Here is a 20,816-nt window from a genome sequence, read left to right on the forward strand (position 1 = left end):
GCTACCAGAGCTCCTTTGAATAGATATGATAAAAGGATGCATTCCTCAGACATACTTTTTCTGATTTTAAACCATTCAGTATTCACTAGTTCTGTTTGAATGACTATCTCTTGATCTATGTACAAGTTCCTCATGAGTACAATTAAATGTTCTCAAGTTCCCATTCTTCACAATGTTAGCCATTTTTTGTTATGTAAATTGTTGTTGTTGTTAAGTATGATCGAGTTGGTTCCAACACATAGCAATCCTGTGTAAGGACTTTGAGAAGCAGTTGAGAGATTTCAACAACCAACCTTGTGGTTAGCAGTCCAGTGCATATCCTACAGCACTACACCAGGACTCCATCATATAAGCAATAATTTGAAATAATGCATTAGTGTTCATAATACAAAATTTAATTAAAACTGTACTGGGTCTGATCAGTCATTGGAGTTATTTTCTATGTGTGAAAAATTAAGGTTTGTTAGTTTTCTTTTTCAAATTCAAGTCTATAAAGTATTTGGAAATGCATGCTAGTTATTCCCAGAATGGAGACCATCTTTTTGAGTACTGAAGGCCTACTAGATAAGAAAGAAAGAATGGTTGAACAGTCATTGGTACTACAAGTACATGATTCTCCATAGATCTGAGGGGAGTGGCACTCAAATTAAAACCACAATAGAACTTTTATAAGCTTCCTGGATGCTTACCAAATCATAGGATGAGGGAAAGAGCCTGGAGTAGAAACCCAATCCATCTGACCCCTCTTGAGTATATCCCACTAAAGTAATCCTGGTTTGAGGAATTTTTTCCTCTCTTTTAAAGCCCCTCATAGTATGACTTATACACATACAAATGTTTCATTTTGTATATGTGTGTGTGTATATTTCATTCATATAATGAAATATTTATAACATCAACATTTTTACACGTACAATTCAGTGAACTTAATTACACTCACCATGGTGTACAGCAATCACCCTATCAATTTCTAATATTTTCCCTCACCCTTAACAGAAGCTCAGTGACACCCTAAGCAAGGATTCTCCCTTTCTTAATCTCCCGTACCCTTGCTAACCACTAATAAATTTGGTCTTTATTCATTTGCCTCGTCTAGACATTTCATGTAAGTGGGATCACACAGTATTTGTCCTTCTCACATCCATCCTTTTAAGGAATCATTTGTTTTGAAAGAGTTGAAATCTTTGTCCAGATTGCTACTGAAACCTGGAAACTGTGGGTGGGAATGGAAAAGGGAGAGCCATTAGTGAGTGGGGTCACTAAGTGAAAGAGTATCATAGGGTGGCCCCTTTAGAAAGCCAGGGGGTAGCAGGAGTTTCTTCAGTACACCGTGGAGTCTAGTCAGGGAGCTCCCTGAAAGGAGGCTAGAAGGAATCGAATAAGACAGCCTACCCTCTGCCAGGGGCCCTAACAGCTGTGACTGTGGAGCACGTTTGTTCAAAACCAACCATCATGGCAGCCAAGAGCTGGTTCCTGGCAGCCTCTTACACAATTTCCTGCTCTTCTGCCCAGCAGAGCTGTCACAGATTTACCGTTTTTGTTTTTTTTGTTTTTCAATTACTAATGAATCTTTGTCTTAACAAAAACAAGCTGCCACCCAGAAGTAATTTACAGTAAATGTTTTTTTAATAGATATACTTTTGAAAATTCCCCTCAAGTAATACAATTATGTAGTGGTAAGATACTTTGAGGACTGTGGTTTTAGAATTGTATCATTTCCTCTTCATTCTGAGCTGCCATTGAAGGGAACCCTGGTGGTCAGGCCAGCCACACTCACGACCATGAAGTCTACACATTGCTGTCTAGGCTTCCTCATCGGTTTCCTCCTGACAGATGGAATAAGTAAGTACTTGATTTCTTTTTCCTTGCTCACAGCATTATCATCTGAATCTGATCCAGAAACTGTTAGAAAGAATGCACTTAGCTCTTTAGCTTTCTCTTCTCATTAAATCATCAAGACAGGGGTTAGATATGATTTGCAGTCTTAGTAATTCCACAGGTTATTATTGGGTACCTACTAAAGAGCACATAATTTAGTGGGTTTAGAACAAATATACATCCATCTCTCTCTCTCCCTTTACAATTTATTTTGTGGTTACAAATATAGACTCCTAAACCAGACTGCCTGAATATGAATTTCAATTAAACCATTGACTATCTAGGTAAACTTGAGAATTTACTTAACCTCCCTGTGCCTCCATTTATCTATCTGTAAAATGGAGGTTGTAGGTCACTGTGGAGGGTAAATGAGTTAACGAGTTGAAGTTTTTGAAGTGTTCAGAGCGGTGCACAAAGTAGAGACCGTAAACATCATGTGAGACTCTGCTGCAGCAATTCACCAAGAACTCAAGAGCTTAGAGCGTCTACACCACAGCATCTCCCTGAGCGAGGCTCTTAGAAACCTGTTTACAGATGGACACTTGTTGAGTAACTCTCCCAAGACTCTATACTTGTTTGGAGATGGATATGTAAAAGAAATTCAGATCTTTCCGCCAGGAATTCAAGTGCTGCCTAATGGTCCTGCCTCTGCATCTTAACCATCCTGTAACCTTGGGCAAGATATGGAACTTCTTTAAACCCCAGTTTCACCATTGGTAAAATGTAATAATAAAATACCTTATTTTGTTGTTGTTGAGAATTAAATAAGATGTAAAGTTTTGACCAGCTAAATTCCAAACCAAACACATGACCATTCCAACTCTAAGCAACCCTACCTAGGGTTTCTGAGACTGTAAATCTTTACAGAAACAGACATCCTCATTTTTCTCCTGCAGAACAGCTGGTAGCTTTAAACCCAGTGCTTATCCTACAGTGCTACCAAAACATAGTGCCATTAAGGAGGAGGAGGGAGAGGAAGAAGAGAGAAAAAGGAGGAGGAATGTCCTAACTCCTTAGTTGCTGTTTTCTTCTCTAGCTCCTTTGTTGATGAAGCCCATCTCAACAAAAAGGAGCTGCCACAAAGAAGTGATTAACAGCAAATGTTTTTTAAACTGAAACTCTCATGTTTTAGTTCCCCTAAAATAATGAAATAATATGTTGCTGAAACGAGATGAAATTGTAGTTGACTTGAGGATTCTTTTGCCAAGGAGATGATGTGATGGTGATAGGAAAGGCTTTGCTCTTGGTTTTCTGTGGGAGGACAGAGGCAAGCTCTAGGGTCAGCTTCGCCATTTGCTGCTGACAAGTTCTCTACAGTCTTCAAGACTCACTTTTCTAGTCTGTAAGGAGAAGTCCGCAATACTTTCTTTCTCAATGAAGAGCCAGGCAGATTAAATGAGTTAATGTGAGTAAAGGCCCTCACAGTGCCTGGAGTATAATGAGTCTGTTTTGACTATTGGTGGTGGTGGTGGTGATATTGTCATTACAAAAATATAAGCAAAAAATCTGTAGACAGAAAAGAACCAGTTATCTCCAGATTAGCAAGTCAATTCTTGACAGGTCTAGAGTTGTGCCTGTTGTTCCCTGAAAACTTGTGGAGTTTTTGTGTATTAATATAATTTCTCAGGTAGTGATATCAGTGAGTGAAATCAGCTCTTTCCATGTATATACTGTCCTATGAGACACTGAAGGAAGTCCAAAAAAACAAAATCAATCAATCAAAAAACACTATCAATATTTAGTTGGTAAAAATAAATCCCTAAGGAAACAATTTCATTTATTAAGGAAAAAAGGTCTTGAAAGATCAGAGATCAGATCGTTTGCTTAGATATTTGAACAAAGATTTGAGGGAAGCAAAGAAATAAGCCCAGGGGAAATCTAGAGAGAGAGAACAGAAAAATTGCCATCAAGTTGACTCCAACTTATGGTGACCCCAGGAGTATCAGAGTAGAACTGTGTTCCGAAGGGTCATCAGTGGCTGATTCTGAAATGCCTCTGGGTAGACTCAGCTTTTGGTTAGCAGCCAAGCACATTAGTCTGCATCACCCAGAGAGAGAACATTCCAGGAAAAGGAAAGAGCCAAGGCAGAGACTCTAAGATGGGATTCTTCCTGGTATGGTAGAGCAAGAGCAAAGTTGCCAGTCTGAGAAGCAACGTGGAGAATGATGCATAATCAGGTCAGGGAGGATAAAGAAGCAGGATCCAGAGATGGAGCCAAACCTTGAGAAGGTGGGCCTTGTATCCTATACTAAGGCTCTGCAGCCAAACATAACCAGAGGTAAAATTTTGCCCCAGAGTAATAGAAATAAAGAGGCTCTTAGGGTGGGGAGTGAGCAATCTTGTTGCAGGCCTTTCATCTCAGTCTTATATTCCATTGCCATCCAGGAAGAGGCAAAGACAATGCTTTTTCACAGCTGCTTACTCCCTCTGTAGTTTAGGAAATGAGCTGGGAGGATTTCACTTGTATGTTCCATTTATAGCATGAGTGTTCTGAAACTTTAGTGTGTGTGGAAGTCATCATCCTGAATATTCGAAATATTGATTTCTGAGCCCCATCTGCACTTATAGCAAATACTTCAGGGATTTCTGATGCAGGTATTACTTTGGAAACTGCTGCTAATAGCAATAGTGCACATATGAATGTTTAATGCTTTTGTTTCTTTTAGAAGCTCAATCAGCCCAGGAATCTCTGAAGCCCCAGAGGGTATAATTCCAGTCCTGAAATTTTCACAACATTTTGCACTGGCAGCCTGGGAAGGTGCTTACGGGCACTCACAATATCTATTTTGTTCAGTACAAAATGTAAGTAAATTGGACTTCTTCCAGTTGGCAGAGATGGTCCCTGAAATACTGTGTTCAAGAATGGAATAGAATTTTAAGATCTGTGCTTTTTTCCATATTAGAGGAGTTGAGAAGTAGAGATAAAGATTGTTGTTGTTGTTAACTGCTATCGAGTCAGTTCCAACTCATAGCGACCCTGTATAGGGTTTCCAAGGAGCAGCTGATGGGTTTGAACTGCCAACCTTGTGGTTCACAGTCCAGTGTTGATCCACAGCACCACACCAGGTAGGGATAGAAGTGACTTGTCTCCCCTGAAAGTTACCTGATGTTGAGGAGATATTTCATCCTTGGGAGATCTAATAGACAGACCTTACAGACTCTTCCTCTGGCTTCACAATGATGCCTGGCATCTGCTGGGCTTTCAATACATATTTATTGAATGAATGTTGGAAGCCATTGTTTAGCATCCAGCAGGTACTCAATTAAGTTGAACCTACTAATGATTCAAAGAGGAATTGTGGAAAACATAAGATAAAGGTATACAGTAGATGTTTTTCCTCTTAATGTCATTTTTTGCACGTTTGCTTCTTAGAGCATTCTTTTAAAAAAGCAATGACTCCTGTAAGCATGCCCACAAATTGCAACTTGTTGCTGAACTTTCCTCTTCAAACTAATCCACAGGATTGTTGCCAAACTTTTCCTGTATCAAAGACTGGGAATGGAAAGCTCTTGATCTGCAAATGGAATTTTTCCACTTAGCCATTTCCTGAGGTTTGTAATGTTAGTTTGCTTTTTGATTGTTTTTGTTTTAGGCTCTTGCTCCTCTGACATAGTTTGACATCCTGGCTGAACAATAAATAGGAGAAATTACAGTTTAGCTTCCATGACTTTTCGCTAATTTAAGAAATGAGCCAAAATAACAATTTTGGTTCAATAACTTTATCCATATGGCAGTGTTGGTTTAAAAGTCCTCTAGGATAGTATACATATTAGGTTAGAGTTTCCTATTAATTAACCTCTCTCTGGAATTCTTATCTGAAGAGTTGGCAGTTCAAACTCACCCAGAGTTTCCTTGGAAGAGAGGACTTACAATATGCTTTGGGAAGGTCACAAATATGAAAATCATACAGAGCAACTCTGCTCTGAACACATAGGGTTGACATGAGTCAGAAACATCTAGAAGGCATATCAAATAGAGGGAATATCTCCAGAAGTTTCTCAGTCTTTAACTGTTGAAGCTTTTCTCTACATATTTTCTGTAAAATTTATAAATCCTAACACCAAAGATGTCTCCATTTCAAAAATTGATTTGAGTGTAGCAAAGAAGGCTTCCAACATAAATAAAGTAGGGTGTGTTGCTCTTCACCATGGGCAGTATAATTAGGTCTAAAATCAGTAGTAATTGTATAGTGTTTCTTAGGAGTGGCTGGTGAGTTTGAGCCTCTACTTTGCAGTTCAAATTGACCTTGAGGTCTAGTTTTTAATCCTACAGTGCCAAACCAGGACTCTAGAAAAAGGGTTAGTGGATGTATTAACATGAACTGAATAGGATCACAGTGAAAGAGTTCAAAAATGTACATTTCTATGAGTTGTTTTTTTTTTAAATACCATATAGACAGGGATAGATCCAGGCATTCTGGGATATGATGTTTATACAAGTACTAATATAATTTTAAGCTAGTAATTCTTTTCTAAATCCATGGTGCAATGAAGGAATTGGCAAAGAACAAGGCACCAGGAATAGATGGAATAAAAATTGAAATCTTTCAAGAAAGTGAGGCAGCACAGGAGGCAATCACTTATATCTGCCAAGAAATTTGGAAGACAACTATCTGGACCACTGATAAGAAGAGATCTGTGTTTGTGCCCATTCCAAAGAGAGGTGACCCAACAGAATGTAGAAATCATTGAACAATCTCTTTGATATCCCATGCAAGTAAAGTTTTACTAAGGGTAATACAGAAATGGCTGCAAGCATACATTGACAGAGAACTTCCAGAGATTCAAGCCAGATTCAAAAGAGGCCGTTGAATGAGGTATATCATTGCTGATGTCCAATGGATCTTGGCTGAAAGCAGAGAATATCAGAAAGATGTTTATCTGTGCTTTATTGACTATGCAAAGGCTTTTGATTGTGTGGATGATGACAAGCTATAGATAACATTGCAAAGTATGAGTATTTCAGAACACTTAATTGTGCTCATGATGAATCTGTACCTGGACCAAGAGGCAGTTGTTCGAACAGAACATGGGAACAATGAATTGTTTTAAATTAAGAAAGGTATGCGACAAGGCTGTATTCCTTCACCATACTTATTCAACCTGTATTCTGAGGAAATAATCTGAGAAACTGGATTCTATGAAGAAAAACATGGCATCAGGATTGAAGGAAGATTCATTAACAACCTGTGATATGCAGATGATACAATCTTGCTTACTGAAAGTGAAGAGGACTTAAAACATTTACTGATGAAGATCAAAGAGCACAGCCTTTGGTATGGATTATATCTCAATGTAAAGAAAACAAAAAGCCTCACCACTGGACCAATAAACAATATCCTTATCAATGGAGAAAAGATTGAAGTTGTCAAGGACTTCATTCTTCTTGGATCAACTGTCAACACTCACGGAAGCAGCAGTCAAGAAATCAAAGGACGTATTGCATTAGGCAAATCTGCTGCACAAGACCTTTTTAAAGTGTTGAAGAGAAAAGATGTCAGCTTGAGGACTAAGGTGTGTCTGACCCAAGCCATGGTATTTTCAGTAACCTCATGTGCATGCGAAAGCTAGACAGTGAATAAGGAAGACCATAAAAGAATTGATGCTTTTGAGTTATGGTATTGGAGGAGAATATTGAAAGTGCCATGGGCTTCCAAAAGAGCCAATAGATCCATTTTGGAAGAAGTGCAGCCAGAGCGCTCCTTGGAGGCCAGGATGGCCAAACTTCGTCTCTCATACTTCTGACATATTGTCAGGAGGGACCAGTCGCTGGAAAAGGATATCAAGTTTGGTAAGGTGGAGATTCAGAGAAAAAGAGGAAGACCCCCTACAAGATGGATTGGCCAAGTGGCAGCATTGATTCACTCAAGCTTGGCAACAGTAGTGAGGTTGGCCCAGGATCAGGCAGTGTTTTGTTCTGCTGTGCATAAGGTCGCTATGAGTTGGTACCGACTCGATGGCACCTAACAACAAGAACAATAATTCTTTTCTTAAAGAGCACCCAAACTTGTGTAAATGTCACATCCCAGAATACCTAGATCTATCCCTGTCTATATGATATTTTCAAGAGCTCATGGAAATATATGTTTTTGAACCCTTTCACTGGGATCCTATTCCGTTCATGTTAATATCTGTTCTATTTAGGGAAGGACAAAAAATCAGTAATAACATTATAAGGCAAGCCACATATTACAGCTAAGTTCAGCTAACAAAGACATCTCACTAATAAATAAAAACAGAAAGATACCATATTATGGTCAAAATCTTCTGATTTAATGAATTACTGTCATCATATGGTTTCCAGAGTGAAGACACCAACAATACTTCTGTTTATATGAGGGTGCTTCAAAAAGTTCATGAAAAAAATTCATTATCTTTTTATTCCATCTTTCCCACAAACTTTTTGAAGACCCCTCATATTGTTAGGAAGTTAGATTTCAAGTCCTTCAGCAAATAATTTGGGAAGCCTTTCTCTCAAAGCCTCAAAGTCTTGTTCTCTTTCTCTACCACCATCTTGTTTTATTTGTTCTGATTTGTGGCTGGTAAGGAAATGAAGCACAAGTTTTCTCTTTTGCAGTTGCATCATCCATAGTTTCAGGCTGAAACCAATATATCTACAGCTAACCTTTGCTCCCTTGTCTCTTGGGCTATTCTCACTCTCTCCCAGCCCCAAGTTATGAATAGTTCCCAATTAAATCCCCACCATAACCCCTGCTCTCCAATCCATAAAGAGATCAACCAACTGTCTGATGTGAGTGAGCACCCCTGGAGATGAAAGTGACAGAAACTTCTCGGAATCAGCCACATGACTCAACAGCGAGATATTAAGAAGAAAAGAAAGCCACAAAGAGTTTGAACTTCAAAGGCATTAAGAATGTGGAGAACTAGTATTCAAAAATGGAAGTTATTGGTACACCTGAAGAGAATCTCTTCACTAATATTTTTTAAAATCCTTATTAGTAATACAGAAGGTGTCAAAGTTGAGTTAATCTTTCAGCAAGATAGCACTTTGGTTAACAAGAAGGAATTTTACATATATATATATTTAAGAGTATCCATAAAAAAAGAAGAAAGAGTAACTGTAAGTCTTCACAGGGTTACTAATTTTAGAAGATAAGTTTTACGCAGTCTTAAATACAAGAGTAAGTCAAAAATAATTACTAGTGTGGTTCCAGTTCATTCACAAACTAGTTTATTCCCAACAAAATGTGTTTAAACATGTCTATGATCAATGAATGGCTGCAGACTAGTTCTGTCAGTAATAGACTCCTTAATGTGACTTGCCAAAAACAAAGGCCAATCAAATTAGCGACTTCTGGGGAACCTTATAAACAAGTTTAAATTAAGACAGAGAGGTCAGCTCAGAAGTTTCTGTTGGTGGTGTTGTTAGGTGCCTTCAAGTCAGATTGCACGCATAGTGATTCTAGGCACAACAGAATGTAACACTCCCCGGTCCTGTGTCATGCTCACAATTGCTGTTATGTTGAAGCCCATTATTACTACACTAGCATCAATCCATCTTGTTTGGGGTCTTCCTTTTTATCACTGCCCCTCCACTTTTCAAGCATGACGTCCTTCTCCAGGGATGGATCACTCCTGACAACATATTCAAAGTACATGAGACAAATTCTCACCATTCATGCATCTAAAGAGCAATTTGGTTGTACTTCTTCCAAGCCAGATTTAATCTTTTTTCTGGCAGTCCATGAGACTTTCAATATTCTTCCCCAGCATCATAATTCAAATATATTGATTATTCTCTGATCTTCCTTATTCATTGTCCAACTTTGACATGCATATCACGTGAATGAAAATTTCATAGCTTGGGTTAGTGAACCTTAGTCCCTAAACTGGCATGTTTATTCTTGAATGTTTTAAAGACCTCTTTTGCAGTAGATGTGCCTAATGCAATACATAGTTTGATTTCTTGACTGTTGCTTCCATGAGTGTTGTTGATTGTGGATCCATGCAAAATGAAGTATTTGACAACACCTGTCTTTTATCCATTTATCATGATTTTATTAGTCCAGTTGTGATGATTTTTGGTTTCTTTACATTGAGTTGCAATACATACCAAAGACTGTAGTCTTTGATTTTCATTAGTAAGTATTTCAAGTCCTCTTCCTTTTCAGAATGCAAGGATGTATAATCTGCATATCGCAAGTTGTTAATAAGTCTTCCTTCAATCCTGATGTCACATTCTTCTTCATACAATCCATCTTCTTTTATTATTTGCTCAACGTATAGATTGAATAAGTATGACAAAAGGATATAACCCTGGTACACACCTTTCCTAATTTTAAACCATTCAGTATCCCCTTGTTCTGTTTGAACAGTTGCCTCTTGGTCTATGTACAGATGCTTCATGAGCACAATTAAGTGATCTGGAATACACAATGTTTTCTATAATTTGTTATGATCTGCAGAGTTTAATGACTTTGCATAGTCAATAAAGCACATATAAACAATCCTTCTGGTATTTTCTGCTCTTAGCCAAGATCCATCTGATGTCAACAATGATGTCCCTAGTTCCATATCCTCTTCTGAATCTGGCTTGAATTTCTGGCATTTGCAATCATATTTGAATAATCTTTAACAAAATTTTACTCATATGTGATATTAATTATATTGTTCAATGATTTCCACATTCCATTGTGTCACCTTTCTTTGGAATGGCCACAAATATGAGTCTTTTCCAATCAGTTGGTCAGGTAGCTCTCTTCCAAATTTCTTGGCATGAACAAATGAGGGCCAAATTTCTTGGCATGAACAACCCAGTTGAAGCATTTCAATTGGTACTCCATCAATTTCTGGAGCTTTGGTGTAAATCAATGCCTTCAGTGTGGAGTTTTTCCTTCAGTACCATCAGTTCTTGATTATGTGGTGCCTCTTGAAATGGTTGAGCATTGGCCAATTCTTTTTGGTACAGTATATTCCTTCCATCTTCTCTCATTGCTACCTGCACCATTCAATATTTTGCCCATAGAATCCTTCAGTATTGTAATCCAAGGCTTGAATTTTTTCTTCGGTTCTTTCAACTTCAGAAATGCTAAGTGCATTCTTCCCTTTTGGTTTTCTAATTCCAGATCTTTGCACATTTTATTATAATACTTGATTCTGTCTTCTTGAACTGCCCTTTGACATATTCTGTTCAGCTCTTTTACTTCTTCATTTCTTCCAGTTGTTTTAGCTTCTCTACTCTCAAGAGCAAGTTTCAGAGTCTCTCTGACATCCATTTTGGTCTTTTCTTTCTTATCTCTCTTTTTAATGACTTTTTGCTTTTTTCATGGATGATGTTCTAGATGTCATCCCATAGCTCTCCTGGTCATTAGTGTCTAATGCATCAGATCTGTTCTTGAAATGGTCTCTAAATTCAGGTGGGATATATTCAAGGTCATATTTTGGCTCTTGTGGACTTGTTTTATTTTTTTCAGATTCAGCCTTAACTTGAATATGAGCAATTAATGGTATATTTTGTAGTCTTCCCTTGATCTTGTTTTGGCTGATGATGAGTTTTTCTACCTGTTTATTCCCACAGATGTAGTCAATTTGATTCCTGTGTATTCCATCTGATATGGTACACATGTATCGTCCCCTTTTTAATGTTATTGATAAAAGGTATTTGCAATGAATAAGTTGTTGGTCTTGCAAAATTCTATCATGTAATCTCTAGTATCATTTCTATCGCTGGAGCCATATCTTCCAACTACCAATCTTTCCTCTTTGTTTTCAACTTTCACATTCCAATCACCAGTAATTATCAGTGCATCTTGATTACATGTTTGATCAACTTCAGACTGAAGAGCCTGGTAGAATTTTTTAATTTTATTATTATTGGCTTTAGTGTTTGATGCATAAATTAGAATAGTGGTATTCTTGTAGGCACATTGATTATTATTCTATCACAGCATTATACTTCAAGATAATTCTTGAAATGTTCTTTTTGACATGCCTTTCCTCTTCAGTTTGTCATTCCCAGAATAGTAAACCATATGATTGTCTAATTCAAAGTAGCCAGTATCCATCCATTTCAGCTTATTGATGCCCAGGAACTGATCTTTATCCATTCCATACCATTTTTTATGATTTTCAGTTTTCCTAGATTCATACTTCGTACATTCTGGGTTATGATTATGTTTATAATGGATGTTTGCAGCTGTTTCTTCACATTTTGAGGTATGGCCCATAAAGAAATGGAAGTCTCAAAAGTTTTGCTCCTTTCACGTCATTAAGGTTAACTCTACTTGGAGGAGGAAGCTCTTCCTCAATCATATTTTGAGTGTTTCCTGACCTGAGGGGCTCATCTGCAGCAGTGAAATATCTGATAAGCTTTCGCTGTTATTCTAAGGTTTTCAGTAGTTAACAATTCAGAAGTAATCCACTCACTCTCCTTCTTCCTAGTCTGCTTTAATCAGGAAGCTCCACTGAAACCTGTCTTCCATGGGTATTCCTGCTGGTATTTAAATACTGGTGGCATAGCTTCCAACATTACAGTAACACACAAGTCACAGAGGTATGACAAATTGACAGATGAGTAGTGGTCAGAAGTTTATGAACCATGTTTTGTTTTTGTATTCCAAAGCGATGTTCTTTCCACTACAACAATATACCTGCTCATTCTTTGAGGGTAGTAAAGGCTATCCTATGAGAATTTCATTGGAAAGACTTTCCCCATCCACCATACAACCCTGATCTTCCATCTTCAGTATTATTTTTGTTCCAAAATTTTAAAGAACATTTAAAAGGAACATAATTTGAGTCCCTCCTGAATGCCAAATCCCAATGGAAGAAAGACAACCCTGTGAATATTTACGGTCTTGGCTGCCATAAGGAGAATTCTGTTCCATTCATTCTAGTCTGGGTTGCAATGAGTCAGAATTGACCTGATGGCAGTGGGTTAGGATACAAAAACTACCATTTTGACATTTAAATTAAAGAATGAAAAATTCTTCTGGGAAGGGTTACAGTGATGGAAATACTGCTTATAGAAGTATATAGACCTAGATATAGGATATGTCAAGAAACAATAGCTTCAAATTTTTTAATCTTTGTCTAATAAAAACTTCTATAATTTTGTAGCAATGTTTTTTGACTTGTTGTATGCCATGGAGTTGGTTCTCATTCATCGTGACCTTGTATAGGGTTTTCAAGGCTGTAAATCTTCATGGGAGCAGAAAGCTTCCTCTTTCTCCTGTGGAATGGCTATTGGATTAGAACTGCTGACCTTGTGGTTAATAGCCCATGTGTAACCCAGTACACCACCATGGTTCCTTACCCTTGTACTAATACATGGGGGAAAAGTTGATGATTTCTTCAATGGAAAAAATAAGCTCACATTTTCCTCTTTTCTCCTATAGACATTGGACAAAGAAAGAGGACTGCTGGGGTATTCAGGAACTCTTTTGTGACCTTACCAATGAAACTGTAGGCATTCAAGAACCGTATTATGGGAGAGTTAAAGCAACTGCATCTAAGACCCACTCCAGCTGTAGCATGACCCCACGGTTCATTCCCTGGTGGGAAAGTGAGTTCCGTGGAGTTTCCATGCACTTGCTCTTCTTGAAGTTCAAAAGCCCTCATAGAACATGACCTGTTGCCTATTGCTCTCTCCACTAACTTAAAGGTTGGTGGTTCAAATCCACTCAGCAGCACTGACAAAGAAAGGCCTGGTGATCTGCTTCCCTAAAGATTGCAGACAAGATAACCTCATGGAGCAAGTCTACTCTGTCAAACATGGGGATACCACGAGTTAGAATCGATTCTACAGCGCTCATTGGTTTTGTTGTTGTTGTTTGGAAGAAGGGCTGTGATAAATGTATATGCAAATCTATAAACAGAAAAATATCTATCCTAGTATTTTCTTTTCCTCTTGACTGAAAATGACCACACACAAATGTATAAGACCCGCTATGGTATGACACAATACTAGGGGCTCAGCATTGGACATCCTTACTGAGAAGCTGGACTGACCACAGTAGGAAGAAGTACATATTGTTGAGTCTACATCTAACCTCCATCCCCTTCACAGTCATTTTGTTCCTGAGCCCATCAAGCAACTATGAGCTATTGGGGAAAGAAGCTATCACTGTGTGCACCTAGATTTTTGAGAGCATCTTTAGTTGATGCCTTTTGTTGTGCAGTCACATGGACACAGACATATTTACATTCTCCATCTTAGTACAGTCTAGATCCAGATGCTTTCCAGAACTACCACCATTGGCGTAGTGCACAACATTACAGTAGTCCACTTCTCACTGGTGCCAGTTTCTGGGAATCATGTTTACTAATTGGTCCTAGGGAACTTCTCAAGAGACCATAACTGTAGGGTAGGAAGAGGTGGTGAGGCACACTGAAGGATAAGCCACCTACTTTTGCAACTTACTTCAATGTTAAAATGTGCTAGAGACTTCACTTATATAATCTACTACTGATTAATGTTGTCATGTTGCTGTGCATTTTATGACTTGGTGTACCATCTGATACCAAGTTCATAGTGGAAAACTCAAATTGCATGGTTCTTCGATATCTCAAGGTCTGGTGTCCAGTTTTTACCAGAGCCCAGTTACAAGGAAATCTGGTGCTGTTTCTCAGAATAAGAGTAGTACTTTGCTAAAGAGGAAATCATTTTGTTCTAAAATTCCAGGGACCTGTGATCTGAGGTTGTCACAGTCTCCATATACTATTTTAATCTGCCACAGACATTTTGAGTATCATTATATCATCATGTTGGTCATCAATGGCAAGTGATACAGCTGCTTGATTGCAGCCTGGATAAGCTGGGAGAGATGTCTCTTACTCTTGGTCCACTCAAAGTCTTATGGAAGTGGGTAGCCAATAATGTTCCCAACAAGGTCAAGGAATCCTAGCTGTAGAAGTGCAGAGTGAGGCAACTTGTCTTTTACTTCAGAGGAATTGTCTCAACAAACCTCAGATATGTGGACCATCTGAAGTTTAATGACATTTAACTATAGCATATGTTTACATATATCCTACTAAACCATCTTCAATACCTAGCACTTTAGCCACACTAGATTCAATCAACATCATGTGATCAATTTAGTGGACCAACATGTTATTTCATGATGTGAGGACAAAGGACCCTTAGACTATATATGACAGAGACCCAGGACAACAATAAAAGTCAAGTGAAAGAAAACTATTCTGGTACTTCTAATTATTGTATTGTTGTTGTTAAGTGCCATCAAGTCAGTTCCAACTCATAGCTACTCTACATAGGGTTTCCAAGGAGCAACTGGTGAGTTTGAACTGCCAACCTTGTGGTTTGCAGTCCAATGCTGATGCCACAGTGCCACACCAGGAGTTCAACTATTGGATGTTATTGTTGTTAAGTGTCATCAAGTCAGTTCCAACTCATAGAGACCCTGTATAGGGTTTTCAAGGAGTGACTGGTGAGCTTGAACTGCCAACCTTGCAGTTCAAGCCAACCTTGAGGTTGAGCACTTATCCTGTAGCATTCTGAGGCCTTAAGGAGATTATCATCTTCTTAGAATCAGGGTCCATTATTGTCCAAAGGTCTCTATTTCCTGTCTCCTATTTGCAGTGACCTGGAGGAGAAGGATAAAAAGGAAGATTCAGAGAATAAACTTGTAGCATTAATGTCTCACATGCCTTCCAAATCTCACCCCAGTGGAATGTTCAATTAGGTTCAAACTAACTGGGTCCATCCTCAAATGCTAGATGCAATGGAATTCAGAAAAAGTTATTTTTAGTTTCTTCATCTCTTCAACTATCAAGAGTGTGGAATGGATGTTGAGCAAATCAATATATGGTATTAAGCACAGGGTTTCTTGGAATAATTTTATCTGGATTTACACCCAATACATTCGACCAACAATTCTTTAATGAAGGAAAAGAAAGTTAAATGACTAAATCAGTGCACATTGGTGAGGAGAATTTGTGGAATACTGTCTGGCGCTGTGGGTTAATGCACTGAACTGCAAAGCCTGCTTTAACTGCAAGGTCTGTGGTTCTAGCTCACCAGTTGCTCCTCAGAAACCCTATACAGGGTGGCCATGAGTCAGAACCGACTCAACGGCACACAAATATAACAACATGTTTACTATATTCAAACTTAGAAATGTAGTCAAGTTCAATTTTATTTCTCAAAGTCATTTTTCAGTGTGCTCTTAATCAGGCTGCTAACCTCAGGGTCAGCAGTTTGAAACTACCAGATGTTCCATGGGAGAGAGATAAGGCTTTCTGCTCCCATAAAGATTTACAGCCTCGGAAACCCTGTACAGGGTCGCTATGAGTCAGAACCGATTCCACAGCACATAACAACAACAACCATTAAATTAGTCAGGTAAGAATCGCCAATGAGGGAGATGTTGGCTAGCTCTACTTATATGTGGATATTGCTTCATTAAGAAGGGTTTGTTTTCTTTCTTTAAGTTCATCCCCATTTAAACATAAAATTAAAAAGAAAAACCTTAGGAAATGCTCTTTAGAATGCCTTTTTATGCAATGACCTTGCAGGTAGAAGAGTAAGAAACCCAGTTTACAAAAGAGTTTATGTTAGAACTATGTAATTGTGAAGAATCCTGCCCAGTGGGCATGTTCCTAGAGTCTGTGATAAGGGCCTAATGAGCCAACTAGATCTACTGACTCTACTGAAACCTGTTCTTGAGCAACAGGGTGTGATCATAAATGAACTAGTTTGGGATTACAATGATGCTCTTGGTGTCTATCTAGAGTCAAAGCACAATTATAAAAAACAAAAATCCTTAAATTAAAAATAGCATTGAGACTCAGAAAAAGTTCAGCATTATCTAATCCCACAATTGTGGGGATTAAAAACAGATGTGAGGTTTTGGAATAGACCCGATTTTCCAATAGAATGGACTACAATCTGATTAAATAATCCTTCCACAAGTATTCCTAAAGTACATGTGTCGCATGCAATGCTCTACATCCTGCCTGGGGATAAAAAAGGAAGCTGAGGAGGCCCAAAGGAGTCTTTCTACAGAGAGCTTTCATTTTAATGGGGAAGAAAAATATTAAGGAAATAATCTCACAACCAAGCATAAAATGATAGCTGTGACAAGTGGTACAAAACCACAGGGTTTATGAGAACCTGGTCAAAGATGAACGTAATCAGGAACGTCAGGAAAAGGAAATGGTCCTTGAGCTGATAGCCAAGGATGAGTTGGAGTTGACTAGACAGAGAAGGAAGAAGAGAGCGTTCCAAGTGAGGGAAACACTTGCAGAGGTAGGAGGAAGGAGTAGGAAGCATGGCAGATACAAGGGACTAAAGAGAGCTGCTGCAGTGAAGAAGAAGGGCAGGGATGATTCTGTGACAGAATTCTTGTCTTCCAGGAGAGAGACTGGTTTTGATTCCTGGCCCATGGACCTCCTGTGTAGCCACCACCCTTCTGACATTGGAGGTTTGCGTGTTGCTATGATGCTGAACAAGTGTCAAGGGAGCTTTCAGACTAAGGCAGTCTAGGAAGAAAGGCTTGGAGATCTACTTCCAAAAAACTCAGCCAATAATCAGATCCCCAACCAATCACAGGATGATGCATTTTGTGCCATTGTGCATAGGGTCCTATGAACTGACTTGAGGGAAACTAATAGCAATATAGTGAAGAAATGTAGACAAGAGGGGTCATGAAAAGAGGTAGGAATGGGGAGGTAGAATTACATTACAGAATGTTATGTACAGGAGTTTCGATTTCTTCCAGAGGAAAATATCAATCTTGATGAATATAACATTATCATCAGAAAAACTTATCACCTATTTATGAATTTATGTTGTTAGGTGTCAGAGATATCTCTTCATAAGTTTTTGGTGTGCAAATCTCTTTATTTAATAATGATTTGTCATTATGCGTAAAGTAGCTATGTGCAATAATTACATTTTTTAAATTTGTCAAAATTTCCTATTCTTTCATCAGCTAAAATAAACCCTCCTGCCATAAATATAACGCAACTTGATGGATCTTTGTTGGTCAGTCTCTGTGCTCCAAATTCACCATACAGAGACCAAAAAGGAAAAAATATATCAATGGAAAATTACTATAAATTAGTATACAGGGTGTTTATAATTAACAATTCACTAAAAAAGGTGAGTTCAGATAAATAAATGTTTGATATTTTTCTTTTATTTAACTAACATTTTAGCTATATAGTGTATCTCTTGATTGCTACTTTATCTCTCTTTTTTCATTTTTAAAACTCTTCTCTCTTTCATTATTATTTATAAAATATTAATTAGTATAAGTATCATCTTCAAAAGTTGTGTGTGCATGCGTATGTGTGTGGGAGCCCATATTAGGCTTGGTTCTCTGGAGAAGCAAAACCAGTGAAGTTTATACCAGGGGGCTTCAAAAAGTTTGAGAAAAAATGTAACTAAAAAATAATGGAATTTTTCTAAGAACTTTCTGAAGTCCCCTTGTGTGTGCACACACACACACACATATTCCGAGAGAGAGGGATTTATTTTAAAGGCACGGCTCATGAAATTGTGGAAACTGGTTAAGCCCCAAGTCTGTGGATCTGAAGGCTTCTCTTGACTCACATAGCTGCAGCGTGTGATGAACTCAACAATGATAAGTAGGATGGCAGCGTGCTGGCCCCCAGACTGTGGAGGTTAATGAACCCCAACATTGGCAGGCAATATTGGCAGACCACTGACTCAAGTCTTAAGAACCAAAGGTCAGATCATGATAAGCCAGAGTCAGGATCCAGATAAAGCAAAAGGCCAGAGAGCTTTGGCAGAACATCCATGTATGAGGGGGCTTCAAAATGTTCCTAGAAAAATAGATAGTGGAATTAATAGATAGTGGAAGTTTTCCATGAACCTTTTGAAACTCCCTTGTACATTAGATATAGGCCACACCCCAAATTCCCTTTCAACTGATTGGCTACTCATAGCAAAGCTCAATATGGAGGTGATTACATTATATTAGCTTTCATCATGGGAGATGGCTACATCATTGCATAACTGCCAAACTACATCTTAACTGTCAAACCATGGAGACCCATGGCCCTGTCAAGTCAACTTGCAACCTGACCATCAGAGTTCCTAGGTGGTACAATCAGCTAAGTGTTAAACTACAAACCAAAAGATCACCAGATTAAACCCACACAATGGTGCCTTAGGAAAAAAAAAAGGTCCAGAGCCTTGAAATCCCTAGCTGTTGTTGTTGATGAGTGTCTTGAGTCGGTTCCAACTTATAGTGTACCCTGTGTAGGGTTTCTGAGGAGAGACTGGTGGGTTTGAATCACCAAACTTTCGGGTAGCAGTCCTGTGCTTAATTTATCGAGTTGCTTGGAAAACCCTAAGAGGCACACAGTTCTAGTCTAACACTCATGGGATTACCATGAGTTGAAATTAACCAGATGACAAATAGTTTGGTTTTTGCCTGGGGGCAAGTGTGTATGCGTGCCTTCTCTGAGTGGTTTTCCCTGGATATCTCAAGCTTGGTATCAACAACATTTAATCAATTCCATCAGACTGCCACAAATATTTTTATGGACTTCATACACTTATTTTATTGTAACTTTTGGATTACAGCCTAATATTGTACTAACTTCCCTCTGATATTCTATACCACTGTCAGTGCCTTTATCTTAGTGTGATGATTCATTGAATATTCCCTTTTTGTTGTCCAACTAAAAAAGATTCCTTTGGTTGAAAGGAACAGAAATCCATTCAAACAAGTTCCAATTTAAAAAAAAAAAAAAAAGAGAAAGGAATGCACAAAGTAACTGTATCAAAAAGTATTGATCAGCAATCAACCTTTTCAAGAGGTAGCATAGCAGAATGGGCTCTACTCCAGTCACAGCAATTGATCTCGTATGAGTGTTAATAAAAAAAAAAAAAAAAAAAAAGAGGAGGGGAGAGGAAGAGTTTATAAAGCAATAGGTAGTGATCTCATGGATTAACAGAAGCAGGAAATGAAGCCAGGCTTTGTAGTGACTAAACAAGGGAAAAGGAGAAGTAAATTCCTCTTAGTCTCTCTGACTTTCTGTCACTGTGTGACACATTGCTCAGTGTCCATGGTTATCTCTACAAGTTTATTCTGCTCAGTTCAAATTCTTGAAAGACAAATTCTGATTGGCCCTGGTTCAACCAACAGTGATCAAGAAGAAGCTATATAATGTTACCTTAGACTGCAGTCTTTGATCTTCATCAGTTAGCATTTTAGTCCTCTTTGATTTCAACAAGCAAGGTTGTGTCATCTACATATTGTGCTATAAAGTCATAGAAACCCTATAAGTATTGTGGTTAGGATTTATAGCACATATTTTCGGGTGGAACAATTCAATTTATAACAAGTGCCTGCTGTCCTTTCACCAGACTATTAAAGGGGGCTCAGGAGCAGGAGGTTGGATGTAGGAAGGAACCCCAAACTTAGAATACCAAATACTCATATACCACTACTAATTATCCATGTACAGCTTATTAGTTTTATCAAAATTCGAGCAAATCAATGACTTACTGAAAGCATTTATTCTCAGATTTTTATTCCTTGTGTTTAGGAGCAAAAGGTTGACGAAGGAGCTGACAGAGTTGTTGAAATTGAAGCTCAAACACTTCACACAGGATACTGCGTAGTGGCTGAAATATATCAGCCCCTGTTAGACAGAAGAAGTCAGAGAAGTCAAAAGAGATGCGTGGAAATTCTGTGAAGCAGAGTTAGCTGCTCCCCAGCGTGCAGCTTAAAAGCTCTCCGAGATGGAAGATTTATTTTTGAAGGGTCTTATTTGAGATAATTTTTATTTTTTCTTAATGTTTAACAATATACTTTGGAGACTTCATTGTTTATCCATTCTTTCTTCCTTTATCTTTCATCTTTATAAATTCTATTTAAACAAAAAACAAAAGAAAAGCATTTGAATTTAAAGAGACTAAATATACAGAACTGTATAAAATATAGAACTTAATTTCTGAATTCCTATCTATAATTTTTCTT

General features: G+C 38.1%; 1 protein-coding gene across 1 annotated transcript; it reads left to right on the forward strand.

The window, feature by feature from the left end:
• Positions 1-1,781: 1,781 nt before the first annotated feature.
• On the forward strand, positions 1,782-20,532 carry IL22RA2 (interleukin 22 receptor, alpha 2). The gene is given in 6 exon segments (XM_006834712.1): positions 1,782-1,842; positions 4,545-4,680; positions 12,414-12,425; positions 13,236-13,402; positions 17,793-17,962; positions 20,383-20,532. Coding segments are annotated over 6 exon segments (696 nt in total).
• The last annotated feature ends 284 nt before the right edge of the window (positions 20,533-20,816 follow it).

The sequence above is a fragment of the Chrysochloris asiatica genome, unplaced genomic scaffold (genome assembly GCF_000296735.1).
Source record: "Chrysochloris asiatica unplaced genomic scaffold, ChrAsi1.0 scaffold00013, whole genome shotgun sequence".
In the NCBI taxonomy this organism is placed as follows: Eukaryota; Metazoa; Chordata; class Mammalia; order Afrosoricida; family Chrysochloridae; genus Chrysochloris; species Chrysochloris asiatica.